This window comes from Mustela lutreola, chromosome 11 (assembly GCF_030435805.1).
Source record: "Mustela lutreola isolate mMusLut2 chromosome 11, mMusLut2.pri, whole genome shotgun sequence".
In the NCBI taxonomy this organism is placed as follows: Eukaryota; Metazoa; Chordata; class Mammalia; order Carnivora; family Mustelidae; genus Mustela; species Mustela lutreola.
Window position 1 is genome coordinate 17,574,678 of NC_081300.1, and position 17,966 is coordinate 17,592,643.

A 17,966-nucleotide genomic window follows, 5' to 3' on the forward strand; every position below is an offset into this window, starting at 1 on the left:
AGACAGAAGAGCAATGCCATCCATTTTCATTTCATTTCATTTCATTCATTCAGTTTGTTCTTGGAAGTGACCCCTTTACGTGACACTGCAAGGAAAGTTCTGCTTCCTTGAGACTGTCAGCCAAACAGTGCATGAAGGGCAGTCCAGATGAGGGTTTCTTAGTGCCGCCTGACTGATGCAGCCAACCTGTGGCAAGGCAGCTGGGCGAATAAATACCCCGAGCTTACTGTCCTCTCTCTTGCTCTCCTGCTGTGCTCCCCTCTAGCTGTATTTGACCAGAAGACAGCACGTGGATGCAGTCCCCATCAGTCAGCCTCTGGGGGCCCAGGGCAGGGTGAAGAGGAGAACTTCATCCAGCTGGTGGCAGGCAGCCCCCAGGATGGTTTTCACTGAGCCTCACCTCCTGGTTTTCTCCTCTGTGTAGTCCTCTCCCGTGTTGTACGAGGGTTGGTCCATTTGACCAAAACAGTAAGTAGAAATGATGAAATGTCACCTCACTAATCAGGTGACAAGAGGCACCGCAGTTTGGGAAGGCAGCTTTCTAAGATGGCCACATCGACCTCACCTCCTAATAGGCATGTGCTGGTGTAAAACCCTTTCTTTGAGTGTAGGCTGGATCAGGTGACAAGATTCCAATAAAGCAGCATATGGTGAAGGTTAGGGATGTCAGTTCTGAGAACAGGTTACAAATGACTGTGGCTTCCGTCTTGTTTGCCTGCTCTGATGAAGCTCGCTGCCTGATGGCGAGGCCCCCGTGGCAAAGAACTGAGCCCAACACTCAGCTGAGTGAGCGTGATAGAGGATGCATCCCAGGTGAGACTTCAGAGTCTTAAAATATGAGGCCTGCAGTTCCAGCCCACATCTGGATTGTGGCCTTTTGAGAGACCCAAGTTCCTGGTCCACAGACAACGCGAAAAGCCAAATGTTGTTTGAAGTTTGGGGTGATTTATTATACAGCAATAGGTAACCAATACAGCTTGCTCTCTCTCTGATCACTTGCTTTTGGAAATGTCAGCTGTCCCGTCATTAGAAGCACTCTGGGGAGCCCAAAGAACCTAGGCCTTCTGCCAGCAGCCCTGTGAGTAAGCCTGGTAGCAGATCCTCACCTAGCCAAGCTTCAGAAGACTGCAGCCCCGGGCAGCCTGACTCAGGAGACCCTGAGACCCAATCCCCAATGAAGCCACCCCTGGATTCATCACTTTCAGAAACTGTGTGAAGTAATGAATGTTCATTGTCTTAAGCTCCAAAGTTTGGGGTAATTTGCTTTGCAGCAACAGATAACGATTATATGTGTGGTCAAACACAAAAAGTTAGCAAAGAGGGAAAGGGGAAGTCCATGAAATTGGATGAAATACTCTTGAAGAGAAGTATTTGGTTCATATTCTCCAGAGTCTGAACTTAAGTTTGGAGTTATTTTTAGTTCTCTCCTAATGCAAATAAGTTTTCCTTCCACTCAAAGACAAACTCCGGTATTTCATTCAACAAAGTATGATAATTTTAGCTACCCTTTATTTAGCATCTATTATGTGCTGGGCAGTGAATTTACACTATCCTTCACAAACAGGGAAATTAGCTTAGGTTGGGAACTTCTTCCCAAAGCAGTTAGTAAAAGGCGGAACCAGAGTTCCAAGCGGGTTTGAAGCCCTAGTTTTTCCCACAACATTATTACAGCCTCCCTAATAGTGATCCTTATAACTTTAAATAAAAGTATCAATAATCCGAATCATAAATACAGAAGTACTACATGTTCATCCACTTAGGTTGCAAAATTAAATGGCCTTGATATTTCACAACAGGCAATGCACGTGAGGTAGGACTACTTTCACGGCCCTAACTCCGGCTCCCACCCCTCCTCGTGGCCGGTGCTCAATACACTTGATGATGACATTAATTCCACAAGCATTCCAACATTTGGGGCTAAGGAACGAAATTGGTCTAGTTTCCAAAACGGCCCCAGCGCACCTACAGCTGGGGGAGAAACTGGATAATTCAGTAGGAAAAGTAGGAAGGTGGGGACCGAAGGCAGAGAAGACTGCTGCCTCCAGTGGGTCTAGGCGTCCGGAAAGTCCGGGGTCGCCGGGACCCGGATAGCCCGAGGGCGCCAGGACCCAGCGGCGGACCCGGAAGTTGCCTGTGCCCGGCTCAAAGATGGCGGCAGCAACGACACCCGCCCACTTACCCTATCCTCCTGTAACCAATGGCGCCGCGACGCTCGGGTGACTCACTGGGGCGACCTATGCATGACGTTCTGATGCAACGTCCTAGTCGAGGAAGCCACCGGTGCACGTTGGGGTGACAAGGCGGCAGAGTGTTGGAGACGATGTCCTTGGAGGTGACCGGGCCGACCGCCGGGATGGTACTAGGTGAGTGAAGCCCGGGGATCCCGGACTGTGTAAGTGGAGCGGGAACCCTACGTGGGCCAGGAACCGAGCTGCGGCAGATGGCCTGGCTTCGAGTGGGCGGTCCACTGATATTTGTACAGGAAAGATTGGAGGTGGGGGGAGGGTTGGGTGGGGGAGGGAGGAGCCTGGACCCCTGCTGGACCGCGACTCGCTGGGCGGGGCCGGTTCCCCCTCGACGCCCCCTCGGGCACCCCTGCCCGGTCCGGCGACTGGGATGGCGGCCACTCCTCGCCCTGCCCCCCTGCAAACAGTCTGGTGATTCAGGGGAGACTTAGCCACCGCGAGGCACTATAAGACGTCCGAGTACCCCCAAATATTTAAGCTCTTCGAAGTGATCGTCCGGAAGGGACTCTTGAATTCTTATTCGCTTTCACACATCCTCATTTATATTGAGATTTGCAGGGAGACCGTGTGGTGCAATAGAAAAAGGAAAAAAGGGACCAGGATTGATGCTGGTGTTCACACCTAATTAGTTGTAAGGTCTTGTGCAATTCGTTAAGCTCAGAGCGTCATTTCCTTTAAAGATCAGAAGGAAGCTGTATTTATTTGACATCGGTGCACTCTCACTGGGATAGCTGATTGATACGTGTTACTTCATTACGTCCTCCCTATAGACCTTCAAGATGGGTATTGTTTTTTCCCCTCATTTCCTAGACAAATAAGCTCAGATGGGTTAAGTGATTTCCCCAGAGTCACCCTGGCTTTTAAGGTACAACATCCAAGATTCCAGTCTGGTCTGGCCAACTTCAAAGCCTTCATCAAGGAGCTAGAAGCAGTATCACAAATTAAAATCATCAAAGTTCATTTTGAAAAGCCAGATTTGTAGCTAGTATGTTTTTATGGGATAGATGTCACTGAATTAGAGGCGTGGGAAAGAATCATGATATAATTTCTTTTGGGCCGTGGTAATTTTTTACTAATCAGATGCTTGTTCTGTTCACAAAGATAAAGAATGGATGAGATAGTTAAAGTATGAAATGACTAATAATTACTGGCCAAATGAATAACTCATTCTGCTTTTGTAAAACAGCAGAGCTCTATGTCTCCGATCGAGAGGGAAATGATGCTACAGGTGATGGAACCAAGGAGAAACCTTTTAAAACGGGCTTAAAGGTAGTATTTCTTCTCATTCAGAAAATGAGTACATTTCTTAATGACTAGTGTCTGTTAATATCTGACCTGTCAATAACTGTATCTCAGGCACCAGATTTTGGAGAGAATTTTTAGAAAAGAGAAAAGGAGGAATGTATACAGCTTTATTGGGTGAATAAGTCTAAACTTATATTTGAACATTTTTAACATGTGTCTTCTTTTTTTCCGTATCCTGCTGAGAGAATATGCTAAATTCACTTGAGGACTTTAGATCCTGAGAAGTAATAGTACATTAGTAAATTAGCATCCCAGACTCATGAGTTACTGAGTGTCTGCTCCGAGAAATGAGTCCGTTCGTAGTGTACAGATATCAGTTAAGTCTTTGAGTCTCAAGACTCAGGATCACATCTGGATTCTAGTGGTAAATTCACCAAGAGGCCTCTTAGGAGTCCATTTAGAAGAAATCTGGGTAGGAGCGCCTGGCTGGCTCACTTGGTTAAGTGTCTGCCTTCAGCTCAGGTCATGATCCCAGGGTCCTGGGATCCAGTCCCATCGCGTCCCCTGTGTTTCAGGCTGTCTACCCAGTGGGGAGCCTGCTTCTCCCTCTCCCTCTGCCTGCCACTTCCTTGCTTGTGCTTGCTCTCCCTTTCTCTCTTTCTCTCAATCTCTGTCAAATAAGTAAATAAAATCTTTTTAAAAAACGAAGAAATCTGGGCATGAACTTAGTGGGACTTGGGGAAGCTGAGTCTTGCTTTTCAATTTTTGGAAGGAAATCTTTCTCTCATTTCCAGTTGTTGAGGTGATTCCTATGGCTCCCCAAAACTGACATTTAGGAGAATGTTTGCAAAATGTCACTATTAGCAAAGTGTGCTGTTCTCATTTGGGGAATTACAGTTTGGCTTCTAACTCTTAATTTAGGTGATTAACAAAAGGAGGGATCAATAGAGAGTTTCAGGTAGCAAATTCTTAGTGATTTACAAACATCTCTACCAAGTGTAATTTTTTTTTTAAAAGATTTTATTTATTTATTTGAGAGAGAGAGAATGAGTGAGAGAGAGTGTGAGCGGGGGAGGGTCAGAGGGAGAAGCCTGTGGGGACTCATTGCTGGGATTCCAGGATCATGACCTGAGCCTGACCTGACCTGATCCTGACCTGAGCCCAAGGCGGTCGGTCTTTTAACCAACTGAGCCACCCCTCAAGTGTAGTTATTAAAAAGAAGAACTCTCTTACATGTTTTTTTTTTTTTTAAGATTTTATTTATTTATTTGACAGACAGAAATCACAAGTAGGCAGAGAGGCAGGCGGGGGCAGGGAGGAAGCAGGCTCCCCGCTGAGCAGAGAGCCCCATGTGGGGTTCGATCCCAGGACCCTGAGGCCATGACCTGAGCAGAAGGCAGAGGCTTAACCCACTGAGCCACCCAGGCATCCCTGTCTTAGATGTTTTTAAAAGATCCAGGTTCCCTCCTCTGCGGTGATCATTGAGTCGGGGTTAGTGTTAAAAGAAAGTGAAAAGTATTTTCCAGGTCTGGAACTAGACCTTTAGTTTCCACAAGCTTCAGATCATACAACCAGAGAGATTAATTTGTTAACATTTCTTGGCTGACTTAATCAAGTAATACAAACTATAAAATATAAATGGCACAGCAACCCCTGACATGTCCTCGTATTTATGAAAAGAGGTATTCTACATACAGGAATTTTTCAAATTAAATGAAGCTTAGCCTTTTATGTTCCTAACCGTTACTTTTGTTTCTGAAAGAGTTTCAGAAGCAACTTCCCTGATTCCTTAGTGAAGAAGAGCCACTTAGGTGTGATCTGCAGTTGACTTTCACTGTCGGTTGTCTCTCCTCTGGTGTTCTCAGTATACTTCCTGCCGGTCCCTGCAGCCACTGGAAATCCGCTGCTTCTAGTCTAGTTGTACCAGGAAACTGTATACACTCGACCCTTGAACAACCCGGGGTTTGGGGCACTGACCCCTGCAGTGTCAAAAGTCTGCAATACCGATAGCTTATAGTTGACCAGAAGCCAGTAACATACCAATAAGATAAACCAATAGCAGAAACAGTCAACACATATTCTAAATGTTATGTGTATTCTATACTGTATTTTTACAAAGAAGTAAACTAGAAAACAGCAAATGTTAAAAATTATGAGAACAAAATGTATTTACAACACTGTAATGTATCTATAGGAAAAACATGTGCATATAAGCAGATCCACGCAGTTTAAACCCGTGTTCAGGGATCAACTGTATTGTGTAGTCACGCGTGCTAGAATTGTTTGTGAGAGGACCGCATGGCTTCTGCTTTAAGCAAAGTCTTCTTAGTATGTCCGACCAGTCATTCTTTCAATCTTCACTTTTGGCCGTTGGGGTTTGTATGCTTTTTTTCTTGGCTCTTTTTTTTTTTTTTTTAAGGTTTTATTTATTTATTTGTCAGAGAGAGAGAGAGAGAGAAACAGCACAAGTAGGGGCAGTGGCAGGAAGAGGGAGAAGCAGGCTCCCCGCTGAGCAAGGAGCCTGATGTGGGACTTGATCTCAGGACCCAGGAATCGTGACCTGAGCTGAAGGCAGATGCTTAACCTACTGAGCCACCCAGGCATCCCTCTTCTTGGCTCTTGTTGGTGTTCTAGATGGTTGAAGTTACCTCATAATTAGGTTGTTATTTTGATGTCAGATACGGTACAATATTAAATTTTCTTTTCTTCCCTTCCCACTCAAGGCTCTGATGACAGTAGGAAAAGAACCGTTTCCGACCATTTACATAGATTCACAAAAAGAAAATGAGGTAGGGTGAGCCAAAAACTCTACCGAATTATATTTTGTAAATAAATTTTCATCAGAACGTAGAGATTCTGGAAAAAATCAATATCTCTTTTTCTCTCCAGAGGTGGGATGTTATTTCTAAATCACAGATGAAAAACATTAAAAAAATGTGGCATAGGGAACAAATGAAGAGTGAATCCCGGGAAAAGAAAGAGGTGAGCAATGATTTTGCCACTGTGAATGTTTTTTAAGTTAGAATACTGGAAACCTTGTGTTAACAGACTGCTTTATTGTTAAAAATTAGGCAGAAGACAGTTTGCGGAGAGAAAAGAACCTGGAAGAAGCAAAGAAGATTACCATTAAAAATGATCCAAATCTTCCCGAGCCAAAATGTGTGAGTGTGACACATACTGTCCCAAACATCGCCGTCACACCCTGTCAGACTCTCGGCTCTGTGTCCGAGGGCCCGAGGGCCGGGCTGGCTGGTGCGCTCCTTGACTCTGTCCGTCCTTCCTTTCCTTTTAAAGGGGATAGAGAGAAAATAACATTTTAAAGTTAGGAAGCTGGTCCTTTGGGGGTTCACTTTATCGTAAACTTTAGTAATTACGTGTTGAACGATTCCTGTCCCACCTAAAAGCCAGCTAAGTGTCGCCTTCCCTACGTGTCCATTTCCTCACTGTAAAATGAGGAGGTCAAAATCCATGATTTTCGTGGTATTTTTAAATAGATAAAATGTTCTGTGATTTTGTGAATTGAATTCCTCTGCATTTTTTCGTAGAACAGATGTTGAGCTGTGAGTGGCCATGCTTAGATTTCAAATAGTTCTTACTGCTCATGGGTGGTCGTCTTTTTCCTATCTCCTAGTGATGAAGGTGTCTTGGCTACCTTTAGCCTCCCCTTCCTGTACTCCTCTGGCCTTCCTCCAGGCCGATAGCTAGCCTCGGCTAGCTTCTGCCTTGTGTGTCGGGAGGAACTGTGAGGGCAGGAAGGGCTTCACGCAGACTTGTTGCTCTTATGAATTCATTTATTCACTGATTTTATATAGCAGTTTCTGAAATTCCAGATGGTTCTCAGTGTCAGTTTTGCACTAAGAGAAAGACTTGGATTTTTTTTTTTTTTAACCACTCTAATATGGTGAACGTTTATTATAGAATGATTGTCGTTTTGCATCATTTGTGAATTTGTGACACTTGACTGCCGTCCGTCTAGTTTTAGTGGAGAAGCTGATACGTAATAAATAACATGATCGGTCGAACGTTATTAACTTCAATTTCGCAGGTGAAGATTCATGCCCTAGGAGGATACAAAGGCCAAAGAGTAAAGGTGTTTGGCTGGGTCCACAGGCTGCGTAGGCAAGGTAAATGGTGGAGCTTTTCTTTTGTTTCTCTTTAATTTTAAACATCCCTGCTCTAGGTGAAGAAGAACATAAAAACATTTACTTAGGTGGGGATATTTTTAGTTTGGGGTGCTGGTTTATAAAAGAAGATAGTGAATTACATCCTAAATTTGTTATTACAGGTTTAAAAATTATTTAAATGCTATTTAACTGGAAGCAATCACAGAGATCAGGAGTATCCAGTAAATATTTGTCTAGCTGAATTTAATTATTTAATGAAAGGCAGGGGATGTGTTACAGGAAGGGCAGAGCAACTCTGAAATTCATTCCTGGCAGTAGTGTTGGCTTTTATAATTTGTGTGTTTGCATTCTACTTCTCTCAGTCCTGACTTTTTGCTATCTGTAACTATTATTTTATTAACATGTATTTTATTATAAGTAGTTACACATCTTCATAAAAGGAGATGAGGCATAAATGAAAAGGGATTCTGGGCAGCAACATATATATGTATTTTTAAAGATTTTATTTATTTAACAGAGAGAGAGCATGTGTACACAAGCAGGGGGAACAGCAGGCAGAGGCAGAGGAAGAAGTAGGCTCCCTGCCAAGCAAGGAGTCTGATGCAGGACTCGATTCCAGGACCCTAGGATCATGACCTGAGCTGAAGGCAGCTGCTTAACTGACTGAGCCACCCAGGCATCCCTGGGCAGCAATATTTATCTACCTCTCGTTGAGTACACAGCCCTATGCTAGGCCGTGCAGGGGATTCAGTGGTGAGGGAGACACACTCCCTCGTGTCAAGTTTCTGACAGTCTTGCTCTCCCATGATCACATGGATCACGAGGCTCACATAGGATATGGAAATACAGTGAAGAAGGTGAAATGCTTTGCAGACACTGAGTAGTGATGTTTCTAGTGGCCACTTGAGAGGAAGGGGGCCACGCGGAAGGTTTGAACTGGGAACAATTTTACCGTGGAGTTACCTGTTACAAGATTAAATTATGAGAAAGTACTTTTAAGTGCCTTGAGAGCGGTCGGGCTACATTTTTCTTTCTCATTTTAGGAAAGAATTTAATGTTTCTGGTGTTGCGGGACGGTACAGGCTATCTTCAGTGTGTCTTGTCAGATGATCTGGTAAATATTTTTTCTTATTTCTCACTGAAAATCTGTTGTTTTTTTTCCCCAGGAAGCTCCTTTATTGTTAGTTTTAGGAGTTTTAGGATCTGTATATATATTTTAAACTGTTAGAGAAAATTTCAAGCGCATAAAAAATAGAACGGTACAGTTGACCATTGAACAACATGGGTTTGAACTGCATGTGTCTGCTGGGGCCTTGATTTTTTTTTTTTTATACTGTGAGTGAATTTTCTTTATGACTTTCTTCTTTATGACCTTCTTTTCTCAAACTTCTTATAAGAATGCGGTATGTTACGCCTAATACATAAAATACATGTTAGTTGACTTTGTGTTGTCAGCAAGGCTTCAATCGTAGGCCATTAAAGTTGTGGGAGAATCAAGTAGTATGTGGATCTTAGACTGCACAGGGGGTCAGCACTCCTAATCCCCAAATTGTTCGAAGTCACCTGTATAAAGAAACCTCATGTGCTCATCACCCGGCTTTGGTTAGGTCTTAGTCACAGACTGGGTGGTATATAAATGAAGGAAATTGTCTCACAGTCCTGCAGGCTGGAAGTCGAGCTCAGGGTGTCAGCATGGTCATGTTTGACTTGGCGCGTCCTTGCATGGTGGAGAGCAGAAGGGGGAGCAAACCCTTTATCTCCCCCTATTCTCCTGTCCAAGGGCCCACTTCCTCACACCGGCACACAGGGGCCTAGGATTTCAACATAGGCAATTTGGAGGGACAAAAACACTAAGTCCCTAGCAAGTAATGACTAATAAATGGCCAATTCTGGTTTACTGCTCACCCCTCTGACCCCTCTAGACATCATATCATTTTATATAAATACACTTGCATACACATCTCCAAGAAAAAGTATTTGTGCTATAACCACGCTAATATTAATTACACCCTCGCCAAACAAGCAACTCCTAAACATCAGTCAGATTCTCCCAGTTGATTCATAATGTCTTTCTACAGTTGTTTGGTTTGAATGAGAACCCAGACGAGATCTCTGCACTGCACTGAGCTGATGTGGCTCTGAAACTCTTTCAGTCTGTAACCATTCGTCCTTTCTATTGTCTTTTCTACCAAATTTGTTTAAAACAACCTATTTGGTTGTCCAGTGGCTCTCCTCTACTCCGAGTCTGGCTGGTTGCCTCCTCGGGGTCATTTAACGTATTCCTCTCCTCTGGAGTTCTTACAAGCTTATCAGATTCAGGTTTGGGAGATTTTTCATTTTGTTTGACTTAGTTTGATATCTTTCTTGGAACAACTACTTCATGGGCAAGGCTGTGTGCTTCTCATTGTCTCACATCAAAGACACATAATGTCCTCTTGCCTTTTTTAATGGTTTTATGATAGCGGGTTAAAGTGTTGGTAGCCTGATCCCTCCACAGTAAAGCTACCTGTCGCTTCTGTCCTAGCGGTTTTAGCAAGTGTTGATCGTAGCCCAGGTGGGTGGTTTATTATCCCAGCAGTCTGAATTTTAAAGAAAATAAAATGAGCTGTTCAGATGTTTTTAAGGGATGTGGGCTACTGTCATTTATGCATATGTATATATGTAAAATATCTGTTTACATACATATTTCTCTGTAGATCAACCCTCCTACAAAAATAGCTAGTCTTGGTTAATACTAAAAAAAAAAAAATCGATGGCCATCTTCTTTTACTAGTTTTAGACAGGTAACTTTTATTTGAGTAATCTGCTTAGCTTTCTGTACATCAGAGCATATACATCTTAACGTAAATGTGAGTAGTAAATACGGACTTTTATCTTTTTTATAGTGTCAGTGTTACAATGGGGTTGTCTTGGCCACGGAGAGTAGTGTTGCAGTGTATGGAACGCTAAATCTGACCCCAAAGGGCAAGCAGGTGAGTAGGTTGATTTTCTCAGTGGGTAAGTGTGTCTTTGTTCTCCAGTGTTCTTATTTGTACTTTAGGGATTTGGCAAATAAATACACAGATGCGATGTACTTGATAAATTTAGGATGCCTTTTCCTCTTCCAGGGAAATATGTCTACCATGCAACTCAGATGATATAACACACTCAGGGATTTCCAACTTTATAGAATTCATAAATAACCCTCATGGGCCATAGTACAGTCACTTTGCTATGGATGCATGATTAGCTTTTCAGCCAGTTGGAAATAAAAGTAATCTACCCATGGGGCGCCTGGGTGGCTCAGTGGGTTAAAGCCTCTGCCTTCTGCTCGGGTCATGTCCCAGGGTCCTGGGATGGAGCCCCGCATCGGGCTCTCTGCTCAGCGGGGAGCCTGCTTCCTCCTCTCTCTCTGCCTATTTGTGATCTCTGTCTGTCAAATAAATAAATAAAATCTTAAAAAAAAAAAAATTTACCCAAAAGCTTCAGGAAAGAGCAGTAATCTAAATCTGAAACTTCCTGAATAGAATTTGAAAGTTTCTTTTAGAGAAAGTTAAATATAATTCTGATATTCAGAGAGTTGTTTCTTCTCCAGCCAACAGGCACGTAACGGTTACTTGTTGGTAATTACTTTTCACATAATTACTGTGGTTATATTTGTTGGCTGGGAAAGAAAACAAACAAATGTGACCTATTAACCACCAGAGGGAGCCCCTAGAGTACTCCTTAATAGACTAGAAATATCGATATCAGAGGGTCTCCCAGAGTTCATGTAAAAAAACCTAAATTAAGCATGAGTATCTGATTCAAGTTCACTGAAGTAATGTGATTTGCAGAACGGAGTTGTTATGACGTGTACTTGCTCTCCAGGGTTTGGCACCAAGGTAATTGTATATTCCGTGATATGTGGCTTCTAAAATAAATTGCTTTTAATGGAATTACTAGGGAGAATTTAAATTTTTATCATATATCCATTCCAAAGAGAAACAGCTTTCAGTAAAACCTTTGCATTTAAGGAGTGTTTCAGTGTCGATAAAATGATATTTTAACTTAACAGGGAAGGGTTAGGAAGATATATCGAATGATAACAGCAGTTAGTAGTTACTCCAAGTTGCAAGATTATCATTTATTTTCTAGTTTTTGCTTTTCTGTTGTTTAAAAATCATGTGTGGATTTACTCTGAAAGGAATATTAAATATCAAAATAAAATCAGATTATTAGGTCTTTGTCTAGAAGGGTAGGCTGATAATGGTGATGTCTAAAAATATCTTACCAACAATTTTGACATAAATTAAAATCTCCAATAATGTTAGTTTTTGTTTCCTTCTCTCTCCTTTTTCCCTGCCTCCCCCCTTCTAAAATGGAGGCCCCCGGGGGCCATGAGCTGAGCTGTGACTTCTGGGAACTGATTGGGTTGGCCCCTGCTGGAGGAGCTGATAACTTGATTAACGAGGAGTCTGACGTGGACGTCCAGCTCAACAACCGACACATGATGATCCGGGGAGAAAACATGTCCAAGATCCTGAAAGCACGTTCTGTGGTCACCCGGTGCTTTCGAGATCACTTCTTTGATAGGGGGTACCATGAAGTAAGTGTGGTTCATCATCGTTTGCAAACAAACAGTACCTTTGGCCATTTTAAAACTTGAATAGTGGCACTCACAATCGGCCTCTACTTACTCCCCCTTTTCATTTGAACAGGTCACTCCTCCAACGTTAGTGCAAACCCAGGTGGAAGGAGGTGCCACGCTCTTCAAGCTTGACTATTTTGGGGAAGAGGCATTTTTGACTCAGTCCTCTCAGTTGTACCTGGAGACCTGCATTCCAGCTCTGGGAGATGTGTTTTGTATCGCACAGTCATACAGGGCAGAACAGTCTAGAACACGAAGGCACCTGGCTGAGTACGGAATTGTCTTTTTAGTTTTGTTTAAAAAATTACTTTTAAGAACATACGTTTAGTGTAGCAGTCTTTATATAGGCAGTGTGAAAAAATTGGGTACTTTAAGAGTGTGTGGAGGGCCATTCCACAAATTACTGGGAGCCATGTATGAAGGTTTGGCTCCTGCGCCATACCTAGCGATGTTCTCGTCTTTCACTTTTCTTTGATCCTTTATATGTTAAGAATAAACAAGAAATCACTCTTTTTAAGGGAGGAAAGGTAGGGACTCTAAAACTTGCCTGTGGCCCACCTGGATGGCTCACTCGTTGCGTGTCTGCCTTTGGCTCAGGTCATGATCCCAGGGTCCAGGGATCAAGCCCCGCATCAGGCTCAGTGGGAGGCCTGCTTCTCTCTCTCCCACTCCCTCTGCTTGTGTTCCCTCTCTTGCTGTCTCTGTCTGACAAATAAATAAAATCTTAAAAAAAAAAACCAAAAAACTGAAATAAAGCTAATGTGCTGAGTGGGGAGTTGGTTAGCGGTGCTGGAATTTTACATTTCTGCACAGTTTTGCGATGTTAAAATCCTTACTTAAGAAAAACTTCGCAGAAAGGTAGACTGGCTGCCAGCTAGTATCTTGTTTTTTAGATATACTCATGTGGAAGCAGAGTGTCCTTTCCTGACCTTTGATGAGCTCCTGAACCGATTGGAGGACTTGGTTTGTGATGTGGTAGATAGAGTCTTGAAATCTCCTGCAGCGAGTATAGTGCGTGACCTCAACCCGGTAGGTGTGCTGTTTATGGAAATGCAAAGTCATGATTTGGTGGGGGAAGTGGGGAGGTAATGATGTCTTCACCTTCGGTTTTTTATAGATTTAATGGCGTGGCGAGCTTTGCTATAAGTGCATATATACACACACATTATATTTTTATTTTTTATTTTTTAAGGTAAAATTGATAGCATTATGTTAGTGTCAGGTGTGCAGCATCATGATTTGATAGTTGTATGTATTATGAAATGATTATCATAAGTCTAGATAACATCTCTTACCAGACACTGGTACAGTTTGTTCTTTTTTATGCTGCAGCCTTCTAAGATCTACTCTCTTAGCAAATTTCACATTTATAAATAGAGTATTGTTAGCTGTAGTCCCCTTGCTGCACATTATACCCTCAGAACTGTTTTATAATTCACCTTTTGACCACCTTCACTCATTTCTGTACCTGTATTTTTAAGAGTAAAATTTGATACTAGTCATTGCCAATAATTTTATAATATTTTACATAGGAGGAGGTCATGTATATTTTCCATTTTTAGAAATGTTCTCATTGTTTTCTTGTCTGAAATAACATTTTACACTAACAACGGATAGTTTTCCCTATAATGGAAATTTTAGTGTTCCGGTTTCTTTGTATACACTGTTTTTTCTTGCTATTGTAGAACTTCAAGCCTCCCAAACGGCCTTTTAAGCGGATGAACTATTCAGATGCTATTGTGTGGCTGAAGGAACACAACATAAAGAAAGAAGATGGAACTTTCTATGAATTTGGAGAGGTATGCAGCGCCTAAGTGTATTGCTGCTGAGGTGATCGAACCAGGAATGCAGAAGGCAGCCGCTTGTCAAAAAAATGGCGACAACAGACCCTCCTTGGGGTTGTCTGAGGATTCATTGAGTCCACAGATGTAGAGTCAGCCTTAGTCCGCTTCTGTGGTGGTCAGTAAATATTAGCGCCATGATAGCCTTTGCAGCACATCTTTTGCCTTTTTCCTCTTCTTCTGTGGTCAGTCCATGCTCCTGACTTGACTCTAAGGGTAGCTCTCTAGGCTGGCACAATGCCTCAGACATTTCATGCAAAATTTCAGGCTTTAAAATTTCATGCAAGATGTTGATATGCGGTATGTTCGTTTTATTTGTTTGAAGAAAGTATCCGCCTCTTTCAAAAAGGAAGCCTCCGGCAAAGGAGTGTATTGAAGCTCCTTCAATTGGAGAAGAGTCAAAGAAGAAAATAGCTGTTGGTTAAAATGCAAAACCCAAGAGAGAAGGCCAAGGTGGTCTGGTGTCCCAGATACACTGTGTGGACATACCAGAGGTGTAGCCTGTGAAGCCCTTTTCCCAGTGCATTTAACCATTTCTCACATAGTATTTGCAAGTCCGCTTTATAGATAAAAGAGGAGCAGCTACTGCTTAGAGCTTTAATTTTTAGAAGGAATTTACAGAGAGAACAAACAGGACTCTCGACCTATATAAATTATTCTTTCCATTTCATGAATTCGTTGGTGGCATAGAGTAACAAAGTTTTGTATTAAAAATTTAAGAAGGGTTATTACCTAAAACTTAGCCAAGTAGTATGATGGAGTGGAAAGAGCCCCATCTTTGGAGGAAATCCCCCCCCCACCACCAGGTGGCTTAGCTCCCACCTGTGTCCTTATTGCTGTGTGAGAGAAGGCCAGTGACCCCACCCTCTTTCCTCGGAGGTCACAGCTGCTTTGCAAAGTTGTGAGGACTCAAAGCTAAATTCCTGGCAGGGTCCATGGTTCAGGAAGCCCTTGATGCTTGTCAACATTTATCGTATTCTGATGTCATCCCATGTACATGAGGTCACCAGAGTAGATGAACGTCCCATGTTCTACATCCAGTAGGTGAATGGAGGATGAATCTTCCAACTTTTTGGAATGTGCAGTAAGACTGTTTCCCCCCAGTTAAATCCTACTGTGGTATATAGAGCAGATAAAAGCCGAGAGACCAGAAGCATCCCACTCATCTCCAGTGGGGCCTGGGGCCTCATGACAGCTGCGCCAGGAGATTGCCAAGCCCCAATGAGTCTTGTCAAGTTCTCAGTCAGTTTGTACTAGGACGAGAGTTTTCAGTATTACCTTGAGTTTATATGTGGGTTACTGAAGGATGTTTTGAGACAGAAGCAGATGAACTTGGTTCATCATCATCTGACGTTTCTTGGCTAAGTGTTCCAGGTGTGGTTACACTTGGAAATTTCACACTGGTTATTTGTCTTAGGGCTCTATCTTACCACCATTGAAGCCATATAGATGTACTGTAACAGGCAAGAAGTCCAGATAACAGGAAAGTTTAAGGATTGGTGTTATTAATAACACAGGCTGTGCATAGACCAACGATGTTTTGGAGCCTTCACTGATTGTCTTATACCTCACAGGACTAAGTGGACCACGTTTGCTTCAGAGCTGGGTAAAACTGGCCACTGAAAAAAATAACTGCACAGTATCTAGTCTCAGTGATAATGGCTTCGAGTGTTGTTTTTTTTTTAATTTTTTATTTGTAGGGGTTTGGTGGGTGGGTTTTTATTCCTCAAGCAGATGGTGCTTGATCTACTGTAAAGGGAAGCAGGTCTTTTGCAGTTGGTTTAATAACTGCGTGCGAGTTGTTAAAATACCTTTATTGTTTTTGGAAGAAAGTGTTGCTTCCACCATGTGTTTGGGTTGTGGATGGGTGTGTGGTCTCTGCTACGTTACATTAATAACATGAAGGGCTGCTGTGGGTGAGAGCTGCTTCTGTCTTGTTGCCTTTTGAGTTGTAAATGTTAATGAAGTCTTGTTTAACCTCAGGATATCCCAGAAGCTCCTGAGAGACTGATGACGGACACCATTAATGAGCCCATCTTGCTGTGTCGATTTCCTGTAGAGATCAAGTCCTTCTATATGCAGCGATGTCCTGAGGATTCCCGCCTTACAGAATCTGTCAGTCTGTGATTCAAATAGTATTACTAATTTTGCTTTCTAATGGGGTGGGGACTGCCACTGGACTAAGATAGAGCTCATGGCAAATATTTCATTATACATCTAGCATGGCAGTATGTAAAGAAGTGGCTTTGTCCTCTCTTGGGCTTATCATATCTTGTTAAATTATAGGCTTTGAATATTTGAGTATTACATAACCATCGTGCTCCTTTAGCTATGAGTTTAATGGTGATTTTCTTTGAAACTGTAGCCTGGTAGTAACTGCATTTTATTTACTTGTTTTTAAAGGTTGACGTGTTGATGCCCAACGTCGGTGAGATTGTGGGAGGCTCAATGCGTATCTGGGATAGTGAGGAGATACTGGCAGGTTATAAAAGGGAAGGAATTGACCCCACTCCCTATTACTGGTACACAGATCAGGTAAACAGTTTTGTGCTTTGTTTTTAATACTCTTTAAATTGTTTTCATTTTAATAGTTCTATATAAATTGGAATTTTTAAAAGGAGAGAATTCAGTGTGGTACTTTGATGTGGGAACAAGCTGTATTCAATTTCATGGTTGTAATGTGGCATGTGACTAGTTTTGTCTTTGTCTAATACATTGACTTAATTTGAAAAACAACCCAGCTACTGGCCTTGCTTAATGCAGTCCTTCTTTTCTTTTTCTTTTTTAAACAGAGAAAATATGGCACGTGTCCTCATGGAGGATATGGCTTGGGCTTGGAACGATTCTTGACCTGGATTCTGAATAGGTATCACATCCGAGATGTATGCTTGTACCCACGATTTGTCCAGCGTTGCAAGCCATAACTGGTTCTTCCAGAAGCATTAAGGAAAGAATACAGTTTATGAAAGGAACAGACTGCCTCTTTAAAAAAAAACAAAAACAAAAAGCCAGAATCTTCCCTTTTTTATTCCATTGGTGTATGGCCATTTTGTTTTTCTCCCACAAAAAGCAATCCAAATCATGTGAATATCCAGTGACGTCATTGTTAGCATTTTAAGGAACACTATCCATCCATCACAAAGTTTGGGGGAACTATGTGGTGTGTAACACTACGGTCGGAAGTCCAGTTCAGCATTTTACCCAATTATAGGTTGTAATTTTTTCATCGTCTGTATCACATATATCATTAAGCAGAATTTAATTATGATCTAAGACATTCCAGTAACCTAATCTTTCCGCCCTGTTAAGTGTAACTGGAATTCTTTAATTTATATCATTTTATTGTACAGGCAAGTTATAACAAACATCTTGAAGGAAAATTGGCAATGTGGTGTAAAAAATCTGCTAGTATTAGTGAAATTCATTGGTAGATACTGGAATCAAACAAAGACAGTTTTGCATTGGTTATTAATCTTTTCTAATCCTATAGAGCTGCTTATAATTCTAAAGCATACGAATTGATGTGGAGAAATTTTTAAAAAATGGGAATTTTGCGTTAATTTGAAATAACAGCACATTCTTTTTGTTGTTGTTGTTCTTTGCGTTAGTTTAAGCTAAAGAGGCAGAGTGATCTTCTCTCTTTCCTGGTAGTTTCTAAGTAATTAAGAATAAGTAAGTTCCAAAAGAATTTGCAGCTGGAATCTTAATGACAACTGTATGTGGCTGTTTGACTCTTCCCACACTGTGACTTTAGATCTAATCTGCTACCTTATTAACTCCCAGCAGGCTTATTGAATGGCTTCATTTCAGATTTGGTTAATTTCTTTCCCAAAATGCATGTCATGTATTCTCAGTAGGCTGTATTCCCAGCAATCAATAAATGGACACACATTAAAAACTA

General features: G+C 42.0%; 1 protein-coding gene across 2 annotated transcripts; it reads left to right on the plus strand.

The window, feature by feature from the left end:
- The first annotated feature begins 2,209 nt into the window (after positions 1–2,209).
- On the plus strand, positions 2,210–17,966 carry NARS1 (asparaginyl-tRNA synthetase 1). 2 transcript variants are annotated; one of them, XM_059139900.1, is made up of 15 exons: positions 2,210–2,363; positions 3,433–3,515; positions 6,215–6,280; positions 6,381–6,473; positions 6,563–6,652; positions 7,537–7,615; positions 8,659–8,729; positions 10,501–10,587; positions 11,961–12,182; positions 12,295–12,494; positions 13,118–13,253; positions 13,910–14,023; positions 16,049–16,180; positions 16,469–16,600; positions 16,858–17,966. In XM_059139900.1, exons 1-15 carry the CDS (start codon positions 2,321–2,323, stop codon positions 16,987–16,989), a joined length of 1,680 nt encoding a protein of 559 aa, XP_058995883.1. In that variant the 5' UTR covers positions 2,210–2,320; the 3' UTR covers positions 16,990–17,966. The 2 variants fall into 2 exon arrangements, with proteins under 2 accessions (XP_058995883.1, XP_058995884.1); XM_059139901.1 differs by having other exon boundaries at positions 2,224–2,363; positions 3,436–3,515.

Bases quoted from the DNA above. Each gene is read 5' to 3' on its own strand.
- NARS1 (XM_059139900.1), top strand. From the start codon at position 2,321: ATGTCCTTGGAGGTGACCGGGCCGACCGCCGGGATGGTACTAG. The intron at 6,653-7,536 runs GTGAGTGTGACA...TCAATTTCGCAG, and splicing joins ATCTTCCCGAGCCAAAATGT to GTGAAGATTCATGCCCTAGG. The intron at 8,730-10,500 runs GTAAATATTTTT...TCTTTTTTATAG, and splicing joins GTGTCTTGTCAGATGATCTG to TGTCAGTGTTACAATGGGGT.